We start from the raw sequence: 12897 nt of genomic DNA, 5'->3' as shown, positions 1-12897 counted from the left end.
AATCAATGTTGCCCAAGAAAAACTATCATTGTCATGCACAAAGAAGAACTTTTGTTTTTAATAATTTACCATCTACAACGTGACAATTTCAAAACAAGAAATAAAACTGGCCTTGTGCCCAGAGTGAACATATGTCTTGTCGTCTCAGCTGCATTGATGAAGGGCCTTGGTTGTCTCCCAGTTCTTCCTATCTACTTGCTTACATTAAAAAAAAAAAAAAAAAAAAAACTCTGCTAAATTGCCAAAAAGAAAAAAAAATTGCCATCCACTGAATCTATGCAGACACAATGTCATAAGCTCTTAAAACATTTTTGTTGTTGTTTTTCTCATTTGGGGCTAAAAATACTTTTCCCACCTAGGTCCCTGTGGCTTATGCTTATAATATGAGCTACTCAGCATGCTGAGATCTGCGGATCTAGGTTTGAAGCCAACCCAGGCAAATGCATAATGAGAATCTTATCTCCAATTAACCTGTAAAAAAGGCAGCACTTGAGATATTGTTCAAGTGATAGAGCACCAGTCATAAGCAAAAATCTAGAGTACGATGCCTCTGAGTTCAAGTCCCTGTACCAGCACACACACACACACACACACACACACACACACACACACACACACACACACACACAGAGTCTTGCTTTCTTTGCAACTATACTAGTTATATACCTGGATTCTCGAGTACAGATAGAAATGCTCTGTGCTAGTTCCTATCCTGTCTCCTACATCTTCCTATGAGATCTTATGTTTTTTCAGGTTTTGAATATCTGGTTACAAAGGATCCAGGTAGACTAAACTGACACCTTGAGGATAGATGCTCAAGAAACCAGAAGGCACTGGGATTCTTAACTCTGTAACTGTTATGTGAGAGGAGAATAAACTTTAGTTTCTTCAGCCACTTTTGTTTGATAGTAGTGGCATTTGGACCCTTGCTAAACTGGCTGGTGTTCTTGAGCCAGGGCTCCCAGCACTCACTAGGGCATTTTACTGATATTAGAACTAGTGATATGGAACAAAAAAGAACAGAGATATTATATATATATATATTATATTATATTATATCATATTATATATAATGCATGTAGGTAATTTTCAGATGTATATTTTTGTTCATATAAATTTTCTTTGTACTTTCATGGAATGACACCATTTTTTCCCTTTACTTGAATTCCAACCAGTACCTTGGGTTACTAATTAGTCAAGATGATTGTTAGCTGATTACTCACTCATTGAAATTTCAAGAACTTGTATAGAGTTCTCAAAACTTGAAAATGACACTTCACCAGAGAATGAAATGTCCATAGGGACAAAAACGCCTACCTAATTAGTTTCATGCTTGAATACCAGAGGAACAATGTGTCCTTGTTTGGAGCCTGATAACTCTCTCTTTTGCTTACTTATGTCATGTAATTACTTTTTTAAAGTATCTAATTCTGGTGCCTCCCTTGTAGAATTAAATAATAAATCTTAGGAAGTTATACTATCCTAAAGATCTTGCATGACATAGAAATGATTTCTGTATTAGAATTCATTAAACAACCTGAACAATAACAAATGAACACATAGAATGCATGTGATCATCAATTTATTTTATTTTTCTTATTAAAATGTTGCTATGGAAAGGCCTATACCAAGAAAAAACAGAAGACATAAGAAGGGACTCAATGCAATTTCAGTTGCCATTATCAACAATGTCTTTTTTGGTGCATATCCTGGGGCTTAAACTCAGAGCCTGGGTGCTATCCCTGAGCTTCTTTTGCTCTAGGCTAGCACTCTATCATTTGAGCCACAACTCTATATGCAGATTTTTGTTAGTTTATTAGAAATAAAAGTTTCGTGGGCTTCCAGACTCAGGAACAGCTGACTCAGGAACTTTGAACAGCTATTCTCAGATGATCCTCTTGAGTAGCTAGGATTACAATCACAAGCCGCTGGTGCCAGCCTTAGTTACTGTCATTTTTAAGCAAAAAAGTTAATCCTGTTCTTTTTTTTTTTTTTGCCAGTCCTGGGGCTTGGATTCAGGGCCTGAGCACTGTCCGTGGCTCCATTTTACTCAAGGCTAGTACTTTACCTTTTGAGCCACAGCACCACTTCTGGCCTTTTCTGTTTATGTGGTGCTCAGGAATCGAACCCAGGATTTTGTGCGTGCTAGGCAAGTGCTCTACCACTAAGCCACATTCCCAGCCTCCCCAAATAAATCTTTTATAAGATATTATTTGTAAAGGGAGAACAACAAATAATATTAATATTTGATGAGCACATATGAAAATTATGTAAAATATTTGGTTTTATGTTACCTTGTGACAACTATCACTCTATACATGCAAACTCACTATATATCATTATATTATATCTAGATCCTCTATAGCTATATATATATATCAATATATTTATAAATAAGTATAGTATAAATCCATATGTATGTCTATAATCTATTTGTCAATATATTGCTATATCGATATATATGTAGCTGAAATGATAAGACATATATTGATATGTAGATTATACACTTAAATATTGTACTGAGTTTTGAATAAGAGCCTTTATGCTTGGTAGGCAAGGGCTTTATCACTGGAGTCACACCCAGGATGCTTGTTTTTAATTATTTTTGGATGGTAACCTATAATTTTTCCTGGGCTTGTCTTCTGTTATAATCTCCTGTATATATATTTGTTGAATAGGATACTTGTGCTTGGAAATTTTGAGCATGCTTTGCTTGTTTGATGAGGTGAGGTCTTGAAAGAGCTAAATAAACATGCATTACCTCATGTCATTTTCAGTTTGGCAAGCCCACCACTTTTGAACAACTCACCTCCTTAGTGGAAAGTATAAGTTATTTTGTGACCAATGTTTATTAAAAATATCTAACTTTTGGTTCTTTTATGTATTTTCAAATATATCAATATTTCTGAGTAACTTTTTTCTGAAGAATCCCATTCAAGGATTTAACACACAATTTTCTGACAAGAAGCCTTAAGAAGACATTGTGAAAACAAAAGCAGCAAACATCTTTTTGTATGTATTTCTGATTTAAAGAGCCTTCATTGCATAGCACATTTCAGGCTGAGAGTGTTGAAAATTGATCATCGTTTCAGTCATTCTAGCTCCCCCTAGAGACTTGGCATGATGTGGACTCATTTGTAAAGTATGTAAGTTTCTGCCACTCAGTAGGAAGCTTGCCAGGCAATACATTTAATTAAGAATGTGGGGAAGGGAATAATGGCGGTCTGTCATAGTGCATTATCATTACTTTTAACTTCTAAAGCTTAATGCTAGTTTTAAGATCAGGGTCTTGTAACAAGGTTTGGATTTAAAGCTGGAGGTAATTTCTCTTTTATCAGTCCAGGGATTTTATATGGGGAAATGCATTATTTGGAGGCGAAGGTACATTAGCTGCATTCTTTAGATATAACTCTTTATCTATTGTTGAAGCTTTGAGAACCTTAGCTGCTCTCCTTTGAAACAACCTTTGTCCATTGTTTAAGACCTTGAACACTGATACATTGCCTTGTGGGAGCTTAGACAGCTTTATTTAAGTTTAACTTTCTCTGGAGGTGCATAGAAATAATGAAATGTAATGCCTTTCCTGAGCAGAACCATGTACATAACTCCTAGTCTTCCCTGGTGCATAAAGTAAATTTGATAAGAGCAACTCAAATATTGCAATGATTAATGCTGATTTTTTTAAAGCAACCTACATCAGCAGATTCAAAGAAGTATGATGATTACTATCCCAGAGGCAGACTTTTCACTGTGTGGAAGGGTCATAGAAACTTGTTTGTAATAATTTTCAGAGGCACAGGTCCAAAAGGGACTTATGTGTCAAGGCCTTTCTGCCATACACTGAGGGAACAGTGTTGGGGTTCCTGTTTTCTGGTGGAGAATCCTCTGATCATTAAGCTTTGTACAAATCTTCTGTCTTACTGCTTGGTTGCAGTGTTCTTGATAAGGAAATTTATTTCCTAATAAGGAGCCATTTGAATTAACAGGCATGCATGTTCTAAGAAGTAAATAAATATAAAAAATGGTTATATTCCCTTCCTTTCTTTGAACTCTACTGTATCTTTGCCTGGCAAAATCTTCCTTTCTTATGCCATCCAATGTATTCCTCTCTCCCACTTTCCCCATCACTCCCTTCTCAGAGGCATCAGAACAGTTGCTCTAGTGACCTACTCCTTTCTGTGTCCCATTCTTGGCTAGGGACAAGGAACAACAATTCAAACATTAACACTGGCAATTGGTAGAGTTTAGGAAAGAAGAGGACAAGATTTACTTGGAAGAACAGCTACATTAATTTAGGCAATTATTCATCTATCTTTTTTTCAGAGAAGAAGATATTTCAAAATAACTATCTCCATATCATATTGCAGTCCATTTGCACATATCTTCTATCTTCAGAGTAGAGCTCCAAGTTTTTGATCTAGTCGTGGGGGCAGTCGAGCCTCTTTCACAGGAACCTGCTAAAACAAGAATCCAGTTTTCTCTGTGACAGTGCTCCTTGGAGATAAATATGCAAACGATCAATCACAAAAGATCAAATGGAAACATGTTCCAGAAATGTAAGAAGTGAAGTGAATTCTTTGTTATGTTCCCTGCAAAATACTGAAAACAATCCAACTTTTCTTCTATGGCCTTATGCACCAAAATGATCTTAAGGTAGTGAATTATATTTACCAATGCTTTCCTTGTTTAAAGCAATATTCAGAGCACTTTACAGAAATTCACTCCTGTCTCTACATGGCCATAGATACTGTTAACACTGAAGAAATCGAGGCACAGATTGATTATTGATCTTGGTTAGCTTCCACATAGAATTTGGGTTTCGAGAAAGAGATAAAGGTCAAATCCAGATTCAAAAACCATGAATGCAGCTTTTCTGTTTCTTTATAAAGAAGCAACTGCTTGAGAGGAAGAAAGCAGACTTAAGGAGAATAGAGAGAAACAAAATAAACCAAGTAAAGAAAAATGTATGAATGGTGATTGTTTTCCTGGAATCCTTCAAGTTTAGACTCTATCTATTCCTATAGGCCTATTCCTCCCTTTTAGGCTCAAAATATCATATCTAAGTGGCAGAAGTAAGCAGTAACAAACAAGATCCAACAGGCAGGGAAATCTTAGGAATGCATCCAGGCCATCACTTTGGGTTTCCAATTGCAATGTTGTATTGGTTAATACAAGCTGTATAACTGGCTTGGATCCTGTGCCATGACTGATTTGATAACATATTTTTTTTAGTGCAAGAGTACATTATTATGTGAGATGAACAAAGAACATACTTTTGTAGTATTTGTGATGAATTGTCTTCAGGACCAAATTCATATCTGTCTGGGAGAATGCTTCCCCCCACCCTTTGGTCTTGTTTTTGGAGCAATGTGATCCACATTGTCCTTTGAAGTAAAAGAAATAGATTTCCTTAGGTAAGCTTAGGATAACTACTCTTTGAAGCTGTAAGGACTACTGCAGGGCCAGCTGGAAGATGAATTTGATTTAAATGTTAAAGAGACTTCATTCCACATTTCTTAAGCCCAGCTTAATATGTTTAAATTAATTATTGAGAAGATAAAATAGGATAAAGACAGAATATAATTTATTGAAAAACAATAAAAGGACTAAGAAGAGAAACATTACAATTAACCTTACTAATCAAATGAATCATAAGTATGTATAACACACATATTTTAATTTTTCCTCCTAGATTCAGGTAAGTACTGTGGTAGACAATCAGAAAAAATTAGGCATGAGATAGTCCCAGCTAGAACCCCAGAGACAATATTGATGAGTATATTAATAAAAAGCAAGCAAACACTCATAACCATGTTCAAAGCCTAATAGTTCCTTGTTAGCTACAACATTTAATAAAGGAGAAATAGATAGGGGAGGGTTCCTCTCTCATTATGACCTTGCCAATGGGTCTCCCCTGCCTCCACAAAAATTAATGTACTCTGGAAACTGAGAAAAGGTTATTTTGGACTTGTGTGAGAGAGCCAGAAACAAAATCAAACACTTGAGCAAATGACTTCTCTGGACACACAATGTGTTTGAAAAATACTTGTTTCAAGGATGAATACCTGTGTTGAAGGGATGAGGAGACAGATTCTATCCTTTGTTTAACAGGATGCTCAAACACCTGTTACACAAGTTCAGTAAGCTGATCAAGTTTGAAATCTCTTGGCCTCATTGATAAAACAACAGCAAGGGTTATGGAATGCACCAGATGTTCCAGGAGGAGGGTTTTTCTAAAGTAATTTTGAGTCAAACGTCCAACCTAATATGTGACTATAAAGATTCATGATTTTAAAACAATCTTCACAGTGGTTATCGAATGCATGTGCTCATGTCTGGGTCATGCACTACTGTCTTTCAAACCTTGCTTTAGTAATATATTTTTCTTTGTTTCTACTTCAGTGTATCCTAAAATAACTTTTGAAACAACAGCATGAACTTGGTACATGAGGGCTGGGCAGAAGCTCTTGCTTTGAGAGACTTCCTTCCTGGTGAATCACTATTGACCAATCCAAGGAAAACACCTTGCCTCTTGATCTTAGGTCCACCAAAATTATCTCTCAATGAATTTGTATTTTGCTATAACAGACAACTGGGAATAAAAACTCGATGGAATTCATCTTGTTGGTAGTGTTTCCTCACTTCACACAATATATTTTCATTATACTTTCATTTAAAAATGGCTTTTCTTTTTCACTTACAACTGAAGTCTTATTGAGGCAAACTTCAAGAACAAATTATGTGAAGTCAATTGTCAGTATTTGGGATTACAACTCTTATATATGGGAATACAGATATGTATCTTCAAGTAGACCAATCTACTTTTTAAGGAACCACTGTGTCTTTTTATTTCAGGGGTAAAGGCCCATTAAAACATACAACAGATGTGATCTATGCAGCTAAACTGATATCAGAATCAGGATCAAGAATGGATGTTCTCGCTCGGCAGATAGCTAACCAGGTGAGTTACTTATTCATTCATTTATTTACTTTTATTATGAAGGTGATATACAGAGGAAAATGAATACATTTCCTTTTTAACATTGTCAATTACTCATTCTTTCTCTCTCAGTTTTTCTCCCTCTCATCTCCCTTCCTTCCAAGTTGTATAAAAGGAAAATGACTTTGCTAATTGCTCCTTGCTATTGAAACTTTAGAATATGTGTCGTAAATTATAATTGAATTATTTTAAAGTGCTATGACATTAATATATTAAATGCTGGGCAAGTAATCTAAGGAAACTTAACTATGTTTAAAGATTTTCAAACTCTAAATTTCTTCAAGTTATTTTTTCAGCTCCAAATTGATGCAATTTATGTTAATAGAAGGTAATGACCTAACTAAAGTGTTGATTTTACCTCGATATTTTAGACAAAGTAATTAGTACAAAACCTAGCAAAGATGTAAAACACTAGGCATGTATGATTCTTATGGAGATGTGTGCTTCTGAATTCTTTAATTTCCTTTTGTTTTTGTAAGAGGCAGCTATAATAAGAAGGTATCTTATGTCTAACTTTACTTGAAGAGCCTGTCATGTTCATTAGTTAATGTGTTGAGATGTTCAATTGATGTCAAACTGAGTTATAAATTTACTTTTAAGCTTTCAAGTTCTATTCACCTTTATCATGCCAATGGATTTCTTTTGAGGAACACACTTTTCCACTATTTCAAAGTATTGATTGCTTTTATGCTTACTTGGAATACTATTATTCACTATTTAAATGTTTTTGAAAGGGAACTTTTTATTATCTATAAGTACTTGTACAAAAAGTTGCAGTTCAACATGTTGGTTCATGAGCACAACTCATCTTGATCAGTGTCATATCTTTCATAATTCTCCTGTACCTTTCCAAACCTACCTCATATCTTCAATTTTTACTTTCACATATATTCACTGAATATGCATAAAATCCCTTGTCAATTATGTATTATGTGGATATAATGTAGGAGAAACAAAAAGTACTAGGAAAGTAGTACTAAATTCCACGAGTATTTGTATCTTTCAGTAATCTTCTGACTATACAGTATTTACAATCTCCTGTTTTACAACTAAAACTTGCAAGGAGTTTATGAATCTGATTTTAATATTGACTGAGAATCCCTAAGCCAATCATCCAACAATACCCATTGTACTCAAAAAAGTTTTGAGTTTCAGGGCATTTGTGGGTAAATCTTTTCAGATTAAGGATGCTAAACTTGCTAAGCACTGATAACTCATGTCTGTAACCCTAGTTACTCAGATGCTGAGACCTGGAGATGAGTGGTTTGAAGCCAAGCTATACCAACAAATTCCTTGAGTTGGTATCTCCCATTAATCAGCAGAAGGAATGGTTAACCAGCTGAAGGAATGGATCAAGTGATAGAGTGCCACCAGCCTTTGAGTTTAAATCCTAGTACTAGCTCCTCCAAATTATGTGTGTGTATGTGTGTGTGTGGTGTGTGTATGTGTGTGCATGTGGTGTGTATATGTGTGTGGTGTGTATCTGTGTGTGTAAATATATGTACATATATAGATAATGTAAATTTGAAATTGGGAAAGTAGAGTCAAGGGCCAGGAAAGTAGAGTCAAAGGCCAGACTGTGGTGCAAATCGAAAGATCAGAGGTTTCTCTCTTTCATTTTATATGTAAAAATATAAAAGATGAGAAAAACGTTAGATCTTTTTCAGAGTTTTATATATTTAAGATATACAATGCAGCACTAAAATATAAATATAAATATAAAATAATAAAAAGTTTTAATCTCAAATATTAAAAAAACCGTAGATTGGTTGTCAGTTTTGTTAACCAAATATAGAATAAGGAATTCATAAGAAATACAAACTTCGCAGTAGCAAAAAAAAAACAAAACTCAAAAGATTTAATTAATAAGAGACAAGGTACCTGCATAGACATTTTTCTTTTTTTTATTAAACTTTTTTTTATTGTCAAAGTATGGTACAGAGGAGTTACAGATTGATATGTAAGGCAGTGAATACATATCTTGTTCAACTTGTTACCTCTTCCTTCATTTTTCCCCCATATCCCCTCTGCATAGACATTTTTCTGAAAGAAAATATAAGTGATGAAAAGAGTATTTGTGAATAAGAGAAGAAACAATTTGTTCTTTGGGTGTGCTTCTAGGAAGTTGAAAATAAGTTGCATATATGGAAATATGGGAGAAAGAAATACAGTTTTCCTGACAGAATCATTGCATAGGGCATATGTGCCTCAAATTATAATATAGCATCCCATGAATGAATATATATGATCCATATCAATTAAATGTTTCATAATAGCTTTCCAAATGTCAGTAGTAAAGCATGCTTTAGAAACTTTTACAAGATGTAATTTACTAATAATATATGCTGATGCAAATTTTACCAATGATTTATTTTTTCAATAAATATGTATCTTGATACTTCGTTTATAAAACTGCCATCATAAGGTGTAACCAAGATTCTGATCAAATCTGTCAATGGACACTGAATCTAGGTCAAGCAATTTTTAACTTTGTAAAGTTCAATTTCAACTCTGTATTCATCCTATTTTTAAAAACTACAGACTGTGCTAGCCAGGCTAGAAGGAGACTCTTGAGAGAGTTTCTTGAGGGACTGCATATTTTCTTTAAACTTGATTAAGTGCAGCACTGTTTATTTATCAAAGATCTAATGGTTGTGTTACAATGTCTTTTATTTTTAAAATAGTTAAATAATAATGCTCCCCCACCCCCACCCCCCCGCCTGCTTTTTGTCTTTTACCTTTCCTGGTACTGAAGTTTGAATTCAGTGATTTGTGTTTCTTTGCAAGAAGTCTATGACTTGATCGATGCACAGGCCTTTTTGCTTTAATTTCCATATACGATTTCTTGCTTTTCTCCCAGATGGGGATCTCCTCCTTACGCCTCTTCTGTAACTGTGATTTGCCCCCGTGACTTGCCACAGCAGCTGTTTGTTGAGATTAAGTAATGATAAATTTTATGTGGACTGGTTTTGAACCACAGTCCTCCTATTCTCTACCTCCCAATTAGCTGAGGTTACAGGTACACCACAATGCCTGATCCCAGTGGTATTGATCTTGGAACAATTTCACACTAATTAAACTTATGATTTACAAGTAATTGAAGTGACAATTAACTAATTACAATATTGGCAAGTCAATTAAATTCTCTGCCTTGATTTCCTCTTTGCTCAATAATAATAATAGAATCCACTTCATGCAACAATAAGATTCTAAAAAGTGCAAAGCATCTAGAATAGTTGTCAGCAGATAAAACCTTGTATATGCCAGAGACTCTCATTGAAGTTGTCCACAATAACAAAGAAGGGATAGGAAAGTTGCTCAGTTAAGAACAAAACAAGTGTTTGAACAAATGCAATACAGATGAGATTGGTGTACAATTAGATGAGTGACATAGAATAAACAAAATTCAAGTTGTTTACTATTTCAGAGATTTAGTTTGTAAATATTCAAAATGACAATCTAAAGATTAATTACATTGATGCTGTGAATACTAAGCATAATGCAGGTGCAAGAGCTGACATAGCAACTCAAGCATACTACTTACCAAGTAAGACTCATTTCCTGTCCAGGTAAAATAAGGAGATGCCTTTTATATTTGTCCTTTTAGGTAAAATCTCATTTTCAAAATACCTATGTATTTTGATAATATGCCTAAATAACTTAAGCAAAATGTAGATGTAGAATTAGAACTCTTTTCTGTTTCTTGTTCTTCCCTTTCATCCTCATCTTTTTGTCTTTTCTTCTTGCTTTTCATTAACTACAATTCAATTCTGTGCAAGAGATTTAAGGATCATCCTTAATTTCTTATCAGAAATGTTACACTGTGAATCTCATTTCCTGTCTTAGCTGTCTGGGCGGAGGTTATGTGTCAATCTTGCAATGAGCATGGAGCAGACAAATGGAATTTTTGCAGAAGTATAGATTCATATATTTCTCTTACTTAGCATTTATAACTTTGTAGATTTTTTTTTTTCCAGAGCTGAGGACCGAACTCAGGGCCTTGCGCTCACCAGGCAGGCACTATTCCACTGAGCCAGATCCCCAGCCCCAGCATTTATAACTTTGAATATTAAAAATCCTGGTCTTTTGGACCTAACCTTGTGCTATGAAGACTAGATTATTTAACTGTATGAAAGAGAAAAGCACCACAACATATTTTCCAACAGTTATCCTGCTCAGTAATTACAGCTGAGGTCTCTGTATGCAGAAATTCCATTCCCTCCAGGTCAAGCAGCTGCAGATGTGGACAGTGTAAGCAGGCCTATGGCTCTATGCTGGTTTGCTTCTCATCATGTTTCTTAAGCAATGCAATGTAACAATTACATGTATGACATTTACATGGTATTTAGTATTGTAAGTAATCTAAATGGAGCTTAAGATATACATGGAGAATATAAGCAGGTTTGTTGCAAACACTTTGCTGTTCTAGACAAGTGAATTGAGCATGCTAGGATTACAGTGTAACAAAATGGGTCCTGAAAGGAATCCCAAGGCAATATCAAGGAATGACTTTCCCAGATAATTGCAGAAATGAGAGAGGTTTTTTTCTGATCTTTGATCTTACATTTTAATGTACAGCTGATGTCATTAGAATCAAAGATTCTTTTTAAATTATATTTTATAAGTATAAAAATAATATGTATCCCAAGATACAGAAAACTTAGGAAGAAAAGGAAAAGATCATGTCATGTCTATTGATCAAATGTCTTTTCAGCATGTTTGAAATTGACATTTTCATATAATTTATTAGAAATTGTATGTGAAATGTTAAATAATAATTTTTTAAAAATCAAGAAATTTTCCAAATATTTTACTAGAAACATTTTTCCCATTTTTGATAACATTATTTTCTTGCAAATGTATAATGTCATATTATAAGATAAATTCACTGCTTTTCCCTTACTGAAAAATATTTAGGTTATTTTCAATTTTTGCTGTTATAGTAGTGAATGTGCTAGTAGTGAATGTCTTTGTATAAAAATCACTTTGCATATAAATACATATCTTATGAAAATTTATTAAAAGTGCAATTAATCAAATCCCTGTGCTGTCAAAAAAGTACAATTAATTTTGAGATTTGTATAAAACTAATTATTGAATAGGAGAAACAGTACAGATTAGATCCTAATGAAAGATATATAACAATGAAGCTTAAAACTGAGCACTGAAATGTGTAATCTGGTTCTTTTCCCAGTTAGAGATCATAGTTGCTAAGATAGAAACGGTTTCCTTTGAAGCAGTAGAGTGATTAAGGTTGAAAGTATTAGGTGATAATAAACTGTGTCACAGATTATCTTTCTTTATTCCCCTAAAAATAACAGGGGAGATACAATGAAGAACTGTGGGTCCAGATGTATTCTAACGCTACTTCTAAGTGAAGGAATAGTTACATATTCATATTTCTTGGACTGACTCAAAATGTATTCTGAAAGTTCCTAACTTTATCATAGACTAAAGGCAGTTACTTTACATACCTTTTCGTGACTAAAATTTCCTTTAACATATTTTTGTCTCATCAGCAATAATTAAGGTTGAAAATACATAAATCAGTCTGATGGTAGGAGCTTATCAGAATACATTTCAGAGTCATATCAGAATACAGGGGCTTGACTGAAAAGAAGTGGTACTCGTGGAAAAATTGCTGCCTTGTAAGGGACCTACCTAACGTGCCTGTATTTACTCCCTTATTTATCTTGCCATTTCTATTTTTATCTTCAATGCATATTTAGTGTCCAGATCCATCGTGCAAACAGGACTTGCTGGCCTATCTTGAACAGATTAAATTCTATTCTCACCAACTGAAAATCTGCAGTCAAGTGAAAGCTGAGATCCAGAATCTAGGGGGAGAACTTATCATGTCTGCTGTGAGTATTGCCCAGAATTTACCCCATTGCAAG

At 34.4% G+C, this 12897-nt stretch overlaps 1 protein-coding gene across 1 annotated transcript in view; it reads left to right on the top strand.

Annotated features, from left to right (window-relative positions):
• The window catches only part of Ctnna3 (catenin alpha 3), a 1259651-nt gene that overhangs the window by 1212592 nt on the left and 34162 nt on the right, over positions 1-12897 (top strand). The window contains exons 16-17 of the mRNA XM_048338867.1: positions 6856-6961; positions 12730-12864. Coding sequence (XP_048194824.1) covers positions 6856-6961; positions 12730-12864 — 241 coding nt within the window. The remainder of the gene's footprint in view (positions 1-6855; positions 6962-12729; positions 12865-12897) is intronic.

The sequence above is a fragment of the Perognathus longimembris genome, chromosome 2, assembly GCF_023159225.1.
Source record: "Perognathus longimembris pacificus isolate PPM17 chromosome 2, ASM2315922v1, whole genome shotgun sequence".
Classification (NCBI taxonomy): Eukaryota; Metazoa; Chordata; class Mammalia; order Rodentia; family Heteromyidae; genus Perognathus; species Perognathus longimembris.
This window is presented reverse-complemented; position numbering and strand designations above follow the sequence as displayed.